Source organism: Sarcophilus harrisii, chromosome 5 (genome assembly GCF_902635505.1).
Source record: "Sarcophilus harrisii chromosome 5, mSarHar1.11, whole genome shotgun sequence".
NCBI classification, from domain to species: Eukaryota; Metazoa; Chordata; class Mammalia; order Dasyuromorphia; family Dasyuridae; genus Sarcophilus; species Sarcophilus harrisii.
The window spans coordinates 73,024,999-73,040,577 of NC_045430.1; the positions used below are offsets into that span (position 1 = coordinate 73,024,999).

The 15,579-nt window shown below is 35.5% G+C and overlaps 1 protein-coding gene across 2 annotated transcripts in view; it reads right to left on the minus strand.

Annotated features, from left to right (window-relative positions):
* IRAK3 (interleukin 1 receptor associated kinase 3) overlaps positions 1-15,579 on the minus strand; it is an 88,044-nt gene that overhangs the window by 21,084 nt on the left and 51,381 nt on the right. For both annotated transcript variants that reach the window (XM_031940843.1, XM_031940842.1), the window contains exons 7-8: positions 14,381-14,495; positions 9,171-9,289 (exon numbers count right to left, since the gene is read on the minus strand). In XM_031940843.1, coding sequence (XP_031796703.1) covers positions 9,171-9,289; positions 14,381-14,495 — 234 coding nt within the window. The remainder of the gene's footprint in view (positions 1-9,170; positions 9,290-14,380; positions 14,496-15,579) is intronic.

Consider the following 15,579-nt stretch of genomic DNA (forward strand, 5'->3'; position numbering starts at 1 on the left):
CGACTGGATTAAAAAAAAAATCTTCTTAGGTAGATTCTGAAGATCACTTGGCAGGATAAAATACCAGAGTAGTGAGGTCCTTTCTTGAACTAAAATCCTGAGCATTCCAACTCTAATAGAGAGAGCACAACTCCGTTGGACTGGCTGCTTTGTTTGAGTGTCAAATGTATGCTTGCCAAAAAGACTATGTTATAGAGAACTCACATAGGGCAAGTGCTCACAAAGTGACCAGAGAAGATGATACAAGGATACTCTCAAGATATCTGCTAAGAACTCTAGTATTGATTATATGACATAGGAAACACTAGCACAGGACTGCTCAGCACGCCGTGACCTCATCAGAGAAGGTGCTGTGCTCTATGAGCAAAGCAGAATTGAATTAGCTCAGAAGAAACCTGGGATGCTGGGAAGTTAGAGAAGTCCCCAAATATTTATAGGGAGTATTTGTGTCTCACCTGTGGCAGACCATTCTGAGCTCATACTGGTCTGATCAACCATAGTCGAACACACTCAACTCAATTATAATTACAGTGATGTCATTTTGGTCCTCTTGGAGAACAAAGGACAACAACCTATCCAATTTTGATGTATCCTTCATATTAGCAGTCCCCTTTGTTAATTGATGGACATCCACAGAGTTTGTTTCTCATCATTATATAATGCAAGTACAAAGAATTTTCATTCCTAATAATTCAGTTAAATTATATATTTTCTAAGAACATTCTTTAAAAAAAAGTGAATTTGGCCCCAATTCACTTACTAAGAAAAAAAGATTACAAAAATATATTTTAAAATAAGCTACAGCTCTTTTGGAACAACCTATTATATATTTTCAAACCTGATTCTACAGTAGAAATAATATACTAGCTCTCATTCATTAGATAAACTCAGACAGACAGTTAGCCAGTGACCACTGCCAAACATTCAATCTTGACTACTAACAATGGAGAACTAAAAGGGTGTGCTATAATAATACTGACCCCATAATGCAGAGTTCCCTCCCAACAAACCTTCCCTCATAATTGTTAAGTGAAATGTGAGGAAAAGGAATATGCTTCCTAGGCTCAAGCTAATAGTTGAAGAAGGCAGGGAAAGGCAAGAAAACTGTTAGGGCTTTTCCACTCATCTTCCTAGCACTGACATCTCTATTGTAGGGCTTCTGTTTATGTGGGAGCTGCGTGAGTCTCATCTCTGAGAATTTGTCCTTGCTTGGTCTTTCTAGTAGAATGTAAATTGTTTCAAGGTCTGGTTATTTGTGGTTTTGTCTCTATATCCCCAAATCTAGCAGTGTACTACATTACCCAGTACAAACTTAACAAAAGTTTGTGGAACTGAAATGAATTAAATTTAGGCAAGTTGGAGGTTAGGGCATCCTAGGAGGCCCAAAATGCCAAAATAATAAGTCTATAATCAGAATCTACCTTGAGAGAATTGTAAACACAATCCTTTGCCTTACCCCTTTTATCTCCCTATAAAAATCTTTTTTTTTCAGAAATTGATCTGTTTGTGATGAAGAGAGCCATCTAGATCCAGAGAGAGGATTGTGGGAACTGAGTGGGGCTCACAACATAGCATTTTCACTCTTTTTGTTGTTGTTTGCTTGCATTTTGTTTTCTTTCTCATTTCTTTTCCTTTTTGATTTGATTTTTCTTGGATAGCATGATAATTGTATAAATATGTATAAATATATTGGATTTAACATATATTTTTGACATGTTTAACATATTATTGGATTACTTGCCGGGGGTGGGAGGGGTGGTGGAGGAAAGGAGGGGAAAGTTTGGAATATAAGATTTTAAAAAAAAACCTTTAAAAAAAAGGAAAAATTATCCATGCATGTTTTGAAAATAAAAAGATTTAATAAAAATAACATATTTACTTCCTTGTTAAAAAAAAGAATTGATCTAATAGCTTTTTATTTTTAGTGAGAATTAGAGATAATAAAAAGTATATTCTTCAATTGGGGAATGGCTGAACTTGTGAATCAATTAATTAGTAAAACACTTATTAAGACCTATGTTCTATGCACTAAACACTATGTTAAGTACTTGAATCCAAAAATAAGCAAAAGACAGTTCCTGTCCTCAAGGAGCTTACGAGAGATGAGGATTTGGTCCAAAATGGTGACAATGTCAGAGGAGAAAAAAGGGAATATAGTCAAAAGATGCTAACAAAGTGACATTTACATGAGATATTGCAAAGGTAAAATCAACACACCTTGGCAACAGATTGAATATGAGGAGTGAAAAAGAGTGAAAAGGCAAGGATGACATAAAGGTGGGGAGCCTAAGGGACTGGGAAATTGGTATTATCTTCTATAGCAATAGGAGAAGTAGTGGGTGATAGTGGGAGATTCAAGGGCCAAGATGGATTCTGTTTTGAACATGTTCAATATGTTTGCTCAACATCCAGTTCAAGATATCTGAAAGGCAGTTGGAGATGTGAGATTGGAGACTGGTGTGGTCTGGAGGAAGATCCAGCAAAAAAGATGAGGAGTCATCAGAGAGGTGGAACGAAAATCAGGAGGGAGGCCATCAAGGAGAGAGTGATGAACAGTGTCAGACATTGCAAAGAAGTTAAGGAAAATGAGAACTGAATAAAGGCCATTGGATTTATCAACTAAGAGATCATTAGTCATGTTGGAAAGAGCAGTTTCATAGAATGATAAAGTCATAAACCAGATTGTAAGGGGTTAAGAAGAGAGTGAGCAGGAAAAAAGTAGACACACGTTTTGTAGATAGTCCTTCCAATTTTAGTTACAAAGGGCAGAAGAGATACAGGATGATAGTAGGAATGGAAGGATGAAGTGAGATCAGGACAAGGAAAGCCTGAGCATGTTTGTAGGCAGCAGGGAAGAAGCCAGCAGGGAGTAAGAGATTGAAAATAAATGAGACAACAGAGACAACTGAGGGATCACTCTGTTGGAGGAGATGGGATAGAATAGGATCAATTGAACAAGTAGAGGGAGTTAGCTTTGGTAAAGAGTAAAGTCATTTCATGGGAAACAGAGAAGGAGCAAGAGAAATGGCAGAAGGAATCTGAGTAATAGGAGATGAGGAAGAGGGAAGAAGAGGAAATTCATAGCGAATGGCTTCAATTTTTTTTTTTTTGGCTGAGGTAATAGGGGTCAAGTGACTTGCCCAGGGTCACAAGCTAGGAAGTGTTAAGTGTCTGAGATCATATTTGAACTCAAGATCCTCTTGACTTCAGGGCTGGTGCTCTCTCCACTGTGCTACCTAGCTGCCCATTCAATTTTTTTTTCTATAAAATATGAAAGAAGGCTATCAACTGAGAGTGGAGAAAAGGCATTAAGGAAGAACAAAAAGATCTGGAGGAGTTACTGTGGAGACTAAAATAGTGAGTTAATAAGGGAAGTATTGCAAAATTGCCTAGTGAGGCCCAGTGAAGGCTGTGTACCATATATTTGTAATGAATTCAGTCAAAACAGTTGTGTGATTTTCTCCTCCTTTATTCAGCAGCATATCTGTAGGTGTGAAGGTAACGAATGGTGAGGGTGATCCAGGACTGAGGCTTGATTGTAATTGGTGATGTGATAACAGAGCTAGGGACTCGGGTGGGGGGAGAGGGAGGACAGTTTAGAATTGAATTGGTTCATCAGGGAGTTAAGATGGAAAAAAGGAGAGAGTGGCTAGTGCAGGGAAGAACTGACAGGCCAAGGTATTGGAGGTCATGATAGAGATGAAGAGTAGCTTTTTGCAAGGGAAGGAAGAGAGAAGTAAGCCAATATAGTCAGATACATGGGGGAAAAAAGTAAAGAAAAGGAAAAAAAGAGGATCATTGAAGCATATTTTCTTTTTTTAATGTATAGAAGAAAATAGAAGTTTAAAAATAATCACAACTGCATAGGACAAGGGACAGCTGGTAGTACAGTAGAGACAGCATTGGTTCTGAATAAAAAGGACCTGAGTTCCAATCTGACTCAAGATACTTATTAGCTGTGTGATCCTGGACAAGTCACTTAACCCCAATTGCCTCAAAAAAAGTATACAGGACAACTTTAAAAGAAGAGGCAGCACAGTAGAGTGCTGAGCCTGTACTCAGGAAGACTAGAGTATCATTAAGTCTTACTTAAACTTACTAACTAACTTGAGACACTTGAGACACTTCCTAGGCTTGTAAAGGTGGACAAGTCATTTCAGCTCTGTCTGCCTTGCAGGGTTGTTGTGAGGAACAAATGAGATAATATTTATAAAATGTTTAACATAGTGCCTGGTACCTAATAGGTCCTTAACAAATGTTTATTCTCTCCCCTTCCTCCTTTGAAAGTTCATGTAAAAAAGGGAAAAGGACCCACATGTACAAAAATGTTTGTGGAAACTTTTTTTTTTAAAGCTTTTTATTTTTCAAAATACATGCAAAGTTAGTCTTCAACATTCACCCTTACAAAACCTGGGGTTCCATATTTTTCCCCCTCTCTCTCCTTTCTCCTCTCCCTTAGATAACAAGTAATCCATATAAGTTAAATGTGTAATGATTTCACATTTGTCATGTTGCATAAGAAAAATCAGCTCAAAAGGAAAAAAATGAGGAAATAAAACAAGCAAAGAAACAACAACAATGACAAAAAGATGAAAATACTACGCTTTGATCTATATTTAGTCTCCATAGCTTTCACTCTGTTGAGGTCTAGGTTTGGGGTACCTAAATGAAATTAGTATTTAGTTGAGGTCTAGTGGCAGGTTTGGGGTACAGGGAGTCAAACAAAGTTCCGCTGCAACCCCCTTGGATTCGGCGCAAGGATAAGGCAATAAATGAGGTCTAGTAGCGGCAGCGAGTCCCCAATAAAGTAATTTATTAGTCCGAGAGCTAGATTGATAAAAGAGGTTTATTATTGGGTTTGGAAGTAGGTGAAAGTATAGATAAGAAGGTCACCAGACAGAGGGTCGAGTGGACAGAGGGTCCTCACATGGCTAGCATGTTTGGGATCTCTGCAAAGAGGAGTTCCCAGCGTAGCCCTTTTATAATAGGAGACTCAGCTTGAGGGGCTTTTGGGTGTAGCCCCAAAGTTGGCTCAGATCCGGATGGGGCTGGGACAGGTCTGGATCTTCTATTGGAATTCAAAGGGACCAGGATTTGTGAGTTAAAGGGTAATTTACATTATTAACTAGGAGGGGGTTTGGGAATCAAAGATAGGAATCTTTCCCACATCAACTCTGGATGTGGATGGTTCTTTCCATTACAAATCTATGGAATTGTGAGGCAGCTCTCTTTATGGTGGCAAGGAATTGGAAATTGAGTGGATGCCCATCAATTGGTGAATAAGTTATGGTCTATGAATGTAATGGAATATTATTGTTCTATAAGAAATGATGAGCAGGCTGATTTCAGAAAAACTTGGAAAGACTTAGATGCATTGAGGCTGAATGAAGCGAGCAGAACCAAGATAACATTGCACACAGTACCAGTAAGATTTGGTGATGATCAACTTTGATAAACTCAGCTCTTTTCAGCAGTACAGTGATCCAAGACAGTTCCAATAAACTTATAATGGAAAATGCCACCCACATCCAGACAAAGAACTATGAAGTCTGAATACAGATCAAAGTATACTATTTTCATTTTTTTGTGAGTTTTTTCCTTTAGTTTTCCCCTTTTGTTCTGATTTTTCTTTCAAAATATGACTAAAATGAAAATATGTTAAAAATTATAGCACTTGTATAGCCTATCTTGGGGAGGGAGGAAGGGAGGAAGAAAGAAAGGGAGAAAAAACCTGGAACTCAAAATCTTACAAAAATGAATGTGAAAAACTAACTTTATATGAAATTGGAAAAAAATAAAATACTATTAAGTGAAAGTTATATATTGAATTTATTATAATTTAAAAAGAAAAGGAAGTTATAAATAATAGGGATCTGCAGTTTAATACAATTTTTCATATTCTACTATATACATGAAAATGTCTTTTATTTTGTATCTGTTAAGTTGAGAATAAAAAATTAAAATGAACAAAAAAGAAAATTAAAGGCTTACCACTGCCACCATGTGACCAACCATCAAATGGATGTCTTCCAAGACTAAGTAGGATTCTGGTGTCCCCCTTTTGAGGTGTGAGAAATGAGGGCAAGAGATTCCCTAGTCGGTGCAGACATTGTGAAAGAATTCACAATCCCGAAAGGTGAGATTTATGGCAAAAAATGGGTTTATTATACTGAGAAGAAATATCTTCATCAGTGGGCAAAATCCTGTTAGGATCTTTAGCAAAAATGGGTTTACAGGTTTTTGGTTATATTGGGGTTTTTTTGTGACCCGGAGCTAGGGAGCAATTTGAGGAACTAATTTTCAACTCAAAAAAGGTGGTGATTATGCCCCAGGTCAAGATCTCTAATTGAATTGTTGGTGGGGATTGCTATCTGGAAGTTTTCCCTATAAACAGGAAGGTGGGGCCCCTCCCAAAGGCCAGGAGGGGTTGAGATTCTAGCCCAGGAAAGATTAGGGAGACAGAAAGTCCCATTACATTACCTCTCTTTTTTAAATCACTAGCAAGAGCAAACAAAAGCTCCAGTCCTTATGTCAAAAATGCATCAAAAGACTTTCATAAGCCCTTGGGGAGATTACTTGAAAGAAGTTGCAACCCTTTCCTGCAGTCTTCCCTACGGTTCATCAAAGGCACAGTTACCAATTGTGTGACTGATAAAAGATCTACTACCAAGATAGGATTCATTCACTTGGTACAAACTTACTATAGAAAATCAACCATCTACCTGAATGCACATTGCAAGAGAAAAAAGAGGAAGCCTTTCCATCTCCCTTTTTGATTTCTCACTAAATGAACTGCCAAGGATGCTGTGAGGTTTATACAACTTAATATGAAAAGTCTCAGAGCAGCATGTTCAGTGGGAGCAGCAAGAGACTGCAGGCACAGGGGCTATGAATTTTAATTCCAGCTTTGCTTCTGTCTTGCTGTGATGCCTTAGGGTTAATCGCTTAACCTTTCCTTAATCCTCAGTAGAAAAAAGAGCAATGAATACTAATTTATTTCACAGGATTGCTATCAGGTCCAACTAATAAAGCACTTTTAAAATGATGTCTTGTTTGTTAAAATTGTATAATCATGACTTTGGAAAGTGAATGTAATATCTGAGCCTACCGGCTATAATGTGCCTGAATTCTTGGGGGGAAATGCTAATTTCTGGATTTTCTTCAAATATGAGCCTTGCTTAAAAGCATCATGCTGGATTCTAGAGTTAGAAGATGTTTACCTGGGAGAAGAGTTTTAAAGAGGTAGGAGGTGTACCTCTCCTATCCCCACCACAGAATTTATTGATGAGGTTTTATTGTATCAACAAGGTATTAAATTATTGTAAAAAATTTTTTTAACTACATCTGGGTAATTTCTTTATGAAGAGTGAACTCTTTTCTCTGATGCAATTAAAGGAAGCAGCTTCCTTAGACAAATAAAAATTGGACATGGCTTTAGAGGGTCTTAAATAGCTAAACTTTAGAAGGGATTAGAAAGGTAGCACAGCTGTGAAGGAGACCCCTGCATTCATATCAGAGGATAGCAAGGATGCTTCTCTCCTCTCCCCTCCCTTCCCTTGGCCATATGGATTTGAAATAAAGTTACTCAGTCGGTAGAGGACATCTCAACTAAAAGTGTGAAAATTCATGGTTTGCAATGAGACCAGACAAAGCATAGTGGAACTGCACCTGGCAAGGGAGCAGACCCTCATTCTTGAAATATGTCAATGAAGAAACAAAGTTATTTGAGGGAGGCAGCAGCTTTAAGGGACTAGATCTCTGGCAGCAAAATTAGAAAGAAAAAATAAGAGCTGGTTATGGGCTCAGAAAAGAGTCCCTGGCAAACAGGAATCAAGGAGTAATCTTTAGGAATCCATTTAAGTAACATACCCAGCAAAGATGCTATATCCAAAGAAAGCTGCCTGAGAACTCTATGGAGAAAGGACTTCCAGGCAGTATAATATTAAAAATTATAAATTGTCATTACCACACATGTATCCTAAATGTGTGATTTGCTATCATCATACTCTAATTTTGAGCCCACTTTCCCATAGATACTGTGTGGATTTGTAAGAGCATATGTCCTAGATCTGTGAGAACAAAGATTTATGGCTATCATCACTATTTTTTATTTTTATTTACTATGCTATCTTAATAAACATCTTTTCTAAGAGCAAATTGCATCACATGGCTGACTGTTAATGTGAAGAACATCAGCAGGGGCTTATGATGTATATATAATAACTAAATAAAAGCAATATAGCCACATAAGAACTCCCTGAAAATTCAAGGCAAACTTTGGAGTATGTGGGAGAGTTGGGAAGTAGCCCAGGGAACATAATTCACATGTCACAGAATAAAGAGAAAAAGGTTCTTATAATAATATAAAAAAGAGCAATAAAAATTCTCATTCAGTAACATGAAATTTAGTAGTTCTAAAGACCTCAAAAATGTTCTATATAAATGTTAACTATATAAGGACAGCTAGGAGGCACAATGGATAGCACATTGGGCCTGAAGTCAGGAAGACTATCTTTCTGAGTTCAAATCTGGCCTCAGATATTTACTAGCTGTGTGACCCTGAGCAGATGATTTAACCCTGTTTGTCTCAGTTCCTCATCCATAAAATGAGCTAGAGAAGGAAATGGCCAATAACTCTAGTATTTTTGCCAACAAAACCCTACATAAGGCCACAAAGAGTAGGACACAACTGAAATGACTGAATCACAAAATTTGAGAGAAGCATTTAACTTGGAAAAAGTACAGAATAAATGATTAGAGGAGATTTTAATTAACTCATAAGTTAGGAGCTAGAAAATACCTTTGAGGTCATCTAGTTTAAGGCTCTCATTTTATAGATGGGGAAACTGAAGCTCACAGGTAAAGTCACTTGATTATGGTTGCAAAAAAGAACATAGAATTGAATGCAGGTCTTCTGAATCTTCATCAAATACACTTTCACTACACCAAAGTCTCAAATCATACTAGACTATTTTTGGTTTTATTATCTATGCCAAGAAAACTACTTTGATATTTTGACGGACTGGGGATCCCTCCAGTGATGCAGATTGCAGTCAGTCCATGTTCACCTCCTTAAATAAGTCATATTTTTTACTTACCTTTGATAATGAAAATAAGAAGGCATTTCTGAATTCCATAAGGGATTGATTAAGGTTGTTTGTGAGATTTACCTTGTTATGTTGCCACAGATGACAGAGCATGGTTTAGCACTGTGTAAATATTGAATGGCTCTGGCTACTCCTATCAAAATATTGAGTCGAAATTGCCAAGAAAGTGGAAAAGTATTTTCCTAAAAAGAAAATTGTAGTTAGTTTAGTTGAAGTTCAGTGCTAATGGAAACATCTAATATATTTATTATTGTTAATTTTGTTTTATTCAGGTCCAACACTTCATGAAGCCATTTGGGGTCTTTTGGCAAAGATACTGGAATAGTTTGCCATTTCCTTCTCCGGTTCATTTTACAGATGAAGAACTGAGATAAACAGGGTTAAGTGACATATCCTGGATCATTCAGTATCTGAAACTGGATTTAAATTCATGAAGATGAGTCTTCCTGATTACGTATATAATGCTTCATTCACCACACTGACTAGCTCCACCCTAATATATTAGGTACTAAAATTGAGATTATAATAATGCAAGCAAATTGGGAGACAAAAAAAATTGAATTCTATAGTCAAATTCAATTCTATTCTCAATTCAATTATTGATTCAGTATTTCAATATTTCAATGATTCAATAATTCAAATCTTAATTATTAGTGTTTCCTATACATGAGTATTAAAATTCCTTATTTCTTATTTATTATACTCAAGGGCCTTAGGTCAATCAGATCATGGTTTGTTCAAGAAATGTCAAATGTTTCTAATAATAGCTTATATAAAACTTAGTGAGATAAATCTTGCTACTTATTACATATATATGTGTGTGTAGATACACATACACGTGTATATACATATATGATTTTTGATTTATCTTGACAAACTTATGTACATATTTGAAAATCGATTCTATTTGTCTTTATCATACTATAGAGTCAGATTCACAGAACTTATAGTTGGTAGGGACTTTAGTGGTCATCTAGTCTAATTCATATCTCAAAGGAACTCCTTTTATAGCATATACCTGACAAATAGTCATCTAGCCTCTGCTTAAAGACCTCCAATGGGTGGAAAACTATCAGCAAATTATATCATCTAATAAATGCTGGCTAGAATGAATTAATAAACTTAAGTCAACTCATTTCACTCTTTTGTTGCTCAGTCATGTCTAATTCTTTTTTTTTTTTTTTACCCCATTTGGAGTTTTTTTTTAGTAAAGATCTGAGAATGGTTTGCCATTTCCTTCTCTAATTCATTTGACAGATGAGGGAACTCGGGCAAATCGTTAAGCAACTTGCTCAGGATCACACAGCTAGTAAGTGTCTGAGGCCAAATTTGAATTCAGAAGATAAGACATCCTGATTCCAGTTCTGGCATTATATGCATTATGGTGCTACCTAGCTGTCCATTTTTGAACATTTCTAATTGTTAGGAAATTTTTCCTGACATCAGATCTAATTTCATATCTTCACAAAATCCACTTGTTATTCCTGGTTCCGCTCAATAGGTCCAGATAAAAAAACCTTCAAATCTCTCTTCTCTGTGACAACCTTTCAAGTACAGGAAGATAGTTATTATATGCTTTCTGAATCATCTCTTCTCTAATATCCTTAGTTTCTTCAATACACTCTCAGGGTTTTGGGGGGGGGCAGCTAGGTAGTGCAGTGCTGGAGTCACAAAGATCTAAGTTATAATCTAGCCTCAAACATTTACTGGGCAAGTCATTTAATAGTATTTGCCTCAGTTTCCCAATCTATAAAATGACTCAGAAAAAGAAAATGGCAAATCACTCCATTATCTTTGCCAAGAAAACTCCTAATGGATTTGGCCACAACTGAAACGACTCAACAACTGCTTGTCTTCAGTTTGGCTTTCCTTTATTGAGATCTTAAATAAGAATGATCCATAAATTCAATTCAACAATAATTTATTAAGTACCTACTTTGTGCCAGGCACTATTGTAGCCATTAAAGATATTAGGCCCAAAGTGAAAAAGTTCCTGTCTTCAAGAAGCTTTCATTCTAGCTTAAGCTGAAATAAAATTTTCCTTCATTTGATTTCACTTTAGATTAAAAATCATATATATATACCTACATATGTGTGTATATATACACATATTAATATTCAGAAGCAAGATTTATCTCACTAGGTTTTATGGAAGCTATTATTAGAATTATTTGACATTTCTTGAACAAACCATGATTTGGCTGACCTAAGGCCCTTGAATATCATGAGTTAGAAATAAGGAATTTTAATACTTATGTATAGGAAACACTAATAACTGAGATTTGACTGTAGAATTGAATGTTTTTTTTTTTTGTTTCCCAATTTGCTAGTTTTATTTTTTAGGACCTAATATATTAGAGTGCCAGCTAGGTGGCGCAGTGGATAAAGCACTGCAATAATTTCTGTATTTTGTTCTTTAATTTTATTTCTATTAAATATTTTTATTTTAGTAACAACAATGAGCATTCATGTAAGCCTACTATGTGCAAGTAACTATGTACTTTTCAATGATTATCTCATCTGATTCTCATGATAACCCTGGGAGGTAGGTGCTATTATATTCTTCATTTTACAGTTAAGGAAACTGAGGCAAAAAGGATTAAATGATTTACCCAGATTAACACAACAAGGAAGTGACTAAGGCTGGACTTGAACTTAGGTCTTCCTGACTCTAGTCCTAGTGCTCAATCTGTCATGTCACCCATTTATAATACAAAATATTATGTTATACAATATTGTATTTTATAAGCTGTCATATTAATATAAGATTGCAAAATCAGGTATTAAAGTGATATATAACATTATGCTTAATAAATATCCATCATTATCTCCCTAAAATACTCATTGGATTGTGCCACTCTTCTATTCAATAAATAGAAATTCTTTGTGAAGAGCAGGATTCCATATAAAATCTTATGTTTGATTTTTAAAGTCTTTCATAATCTGGTCCTTCCCCACCCTTCCAGTTTTTTTACCCTTAATTCCCTTCACAAATGATGGGATCCAGGAACACTAATATCCTTGCTATTCCTTCCACAGATACTCCATATCCTGACTCCAAGCTAACACTCTTCCTCCTTACAGCTACTTTCTCTTTTTCTGGCTTCTTTAAAGTCTCAGTTAAAGTCTCACAAGATACCTTTCCCACTCCTTCTATCTTCCAATATATATATACACTAAATACAGGTATAGAAATCTATCTTACCCTGCAGGAAAGTAGGAGGGGAATAGGAGGAGATGATAGAAGAGAGAGCATATTGGGGGAAGGGGTAGTCAGAAGCAAAACACTTTTGAGGAGGAAAGAAGACAGAGAGAATAGAATAAATGGGTGGGAAATACAGTTAGAAGTGGTAATTGTGAAAAGAATTTTGAAGGCAAGTTTCTCTGATGAAGGGTTCATTTCTCAAATGTATATGGAACCAAACCAAACTTTTACAAAAAGAGCTATTTCCCAATTGATAATGTCAAAAGATATGATCTTTCCCCAAGGACTATAAAATCATGCGTACCCTGTGATCTAACAATACATGCCTAATAAGGCATGTATCCCTAAAGGGTTAAAAAAAAAAAAAGGAAAAGGACAAAAACATTTATAGTAGCTCTTTTCTCAGAGCAAAGAATTGTAAATTGAGGGAATGCCCATCAATTGGAGAATGGCTGAATAAATTGTGGTATAAGATTATTATGGAATATTATTGTTCTATGAGAGATGATGAGCAGGATGCCTTCAGAAAAACCTGAAAAGTCCTCTATGAGCTCATGCAAAGTGAAATGTGCTATGTACAAAGTAATAGGAATATTATGGGATGATCACTTGTGAATGACTGCTATTTTCAGCAATACAATGATTTAAGACTGAAGGACTTATAATGAAAAATGCTATCCATACCTAAGAAAAAAACTGTATTTGAATACAGATTGAAGCATACTTTTTTTTAACTTTATTTTTCTTGATTTTTTTTTTTTTGCGGGAGGAAAATCCCATATTTTATTCTGTTTATATCTTGTTTACAGTTTTCTCTCTCATGAGCCTGAGCTCTTTGAGAACTGCTTTTTGCCTTTCTTTGTATCCTAGTGCTTAGCATGGTGCCTGGTACATAACAGGTGTTTAATAAATGCTAGTTGAGTGACTGACCTTGTCATGGTGGAGGAACTTGTGGGAACTATGAGCTTTGCTGTAGAGTATGGCTCAAGACAGACAGATCATAATGGAGAGTTCTGAGAAAAGATAATTCACTGGAGAAGGAAATGGCAAATCTCTTCAGTATTTTGGCCAGGAAAATCTCAAGAGTTTAATACTATTCAACAACAGTGACAATATGATGATGACAAGAAAAATACTCACAAAATTGTCTGTGTCAAAGGGAAGCAAAGCAGAGTGCATAGAGAATTGGCCTCCAAGCTAAGACAACCTGCATTCAAATCCTGTCTCTGACATATATGGACTATTTGACCCTACACAAATAATTTAACCTTTCATGGTTCTAGGCAGCTCACTAGGAGGAAGTATTGCAGAGAAGCTGCCAAACTGTGTAGGTAGAGAGAGTTTCCAAACTTGGGAGTCTCCTACGCATATAAAGTCACAAATCTAGTACTTATCTCCATAATTTGTATTGATAATCTGGAGTCTGGAATAATTAAAGAGCGAAAACTAAATTGAACTTTTGGGGGACAATTATGTTCTAGAATTCTCTCCATCTTCATTTATGCCTCTTGATTTCTTTGGATTCCAGTTAAAATTCCACCAACTACAAGAAAAAAGCCTCTCGATTTCTCTTAATGCTGGTGTCCTTCCTCTGCTGATTATCTCCAATTTATTCCATATATGTCTTGTTTGTCTATAGTTATTTACATGTTCTCTTCCAGCCCTTTGAGAGAAGGGACTGTCTTTTACCATTCTTTATATCTTCAGTCCTTAGCACAGTGCCTGGTACATGGTAGGTATTTAATAAATGCTTGTTGATTGGCTGACAATGCTTACATGGTTATTATTTGTACAGTCACTTGCCCCATATTTTCACATATATATAAACCATGTTTTTGCCTTTCTTTTACCTATTGTGCTTGTCAAAGTGTCTGTACCTAGTAGGCACTTAATAAATATTCATTGATTATCCAGAGAGACACCAATGTCTGGAGAAGCACGCTACCTCCATATAGAGATTAACAAATTCTCTGTTATCCTGTCATGTAAACCCAGGGAGGATTTCCTACTTGTCTTAGAAATTTTAAAATCCTTGTAATTCAGAAAACTGAATAAGAAAAGGACTTACTACACATTGCAACCTATCAAAAAGTGATCCGTTGCTCATGTATGGGTAAACAAGGCAAAACCTCTCAGTCTCCATAAAATATGCAACCAGTTCCAGGATGTTTGGATGTTGAACCCTTGAAAGAAAAGAGATGTAAACCCAAAGAATTATTCAATCTACATGAAACATGACTTTTGAAGAAATAAATATTACTTTAGTCTCAAGAAAAAGAATAATTCTAAAGTAAGAAATAAATGAAAAGATGGCTTCATAGCACATAGAGAGGGCAAAATTTAAAATCAGAGGATCAGGGAGGGGGAAACTCAGTTAAACAAAACTAATCAACACATTTAAAAAGTATGATATTATGTTTAATGTTCTAAACTTATAGTCTCCCATCTCGGCAAAGAAAATAAAGAGTTAGCTTCTTATATCTCTTTTTAAGGTCAAGATTAGTTATGATTTTATTGCATTCAGTTTTTGTTTTATCTGTATATATTGTTTTAGTCACTGGGTATATTGTTTTCCTGGTTCTGTTTACTTCATTTTATATTAGTTCGTATGTTTTCCCATTATTCTGTATATATATCACATATATAATTTCTTCTATCACTGTAATATTTCGTTGTATTTATGGACCACAATTCATTTAGCCACAGGTATGTAAATTTTAGACATCTTCTTTACATAAATTCTGAGAATGGTTGGACCAATTCACAGTTCCACCAACAATGCATTATTGTTCCCATCTTTCACAACTTCTCTACATGAACTATTTCCACCTTTTTTCATCTTTGTCAACTTTTAGAATGTAACATAAAACGTCAAAATTGGTTTGATTTATTTTTTTATAATTAGTGACTTAAAACATTTTTTCATGAAATTGTTAAGATTTCCAAACTTTTTTGAGAATTATCTGACCATATACTTTGACCACTTACCTATTGGGAAATAACCTAGCATTCTTTCATAATACAGCATTTTTCATTTCACTAATAGAATATAGTATTACATTCAGACATATGGTGTGAAAACAGCGTACATTTACTGAGCAAACTACTTTTTAAAAATACAGACTGGAGTACTCTTCCATCAAATGTTACAGATTCAGTTGGGAGATTTCTGATGATTATGATAGTAGACATTTTTCAAGTAAATAAGATATTCAAAATGTAAAAGAAAATTTAAGAAATTATGGTTTCTTCAGGCTTATGATTCTC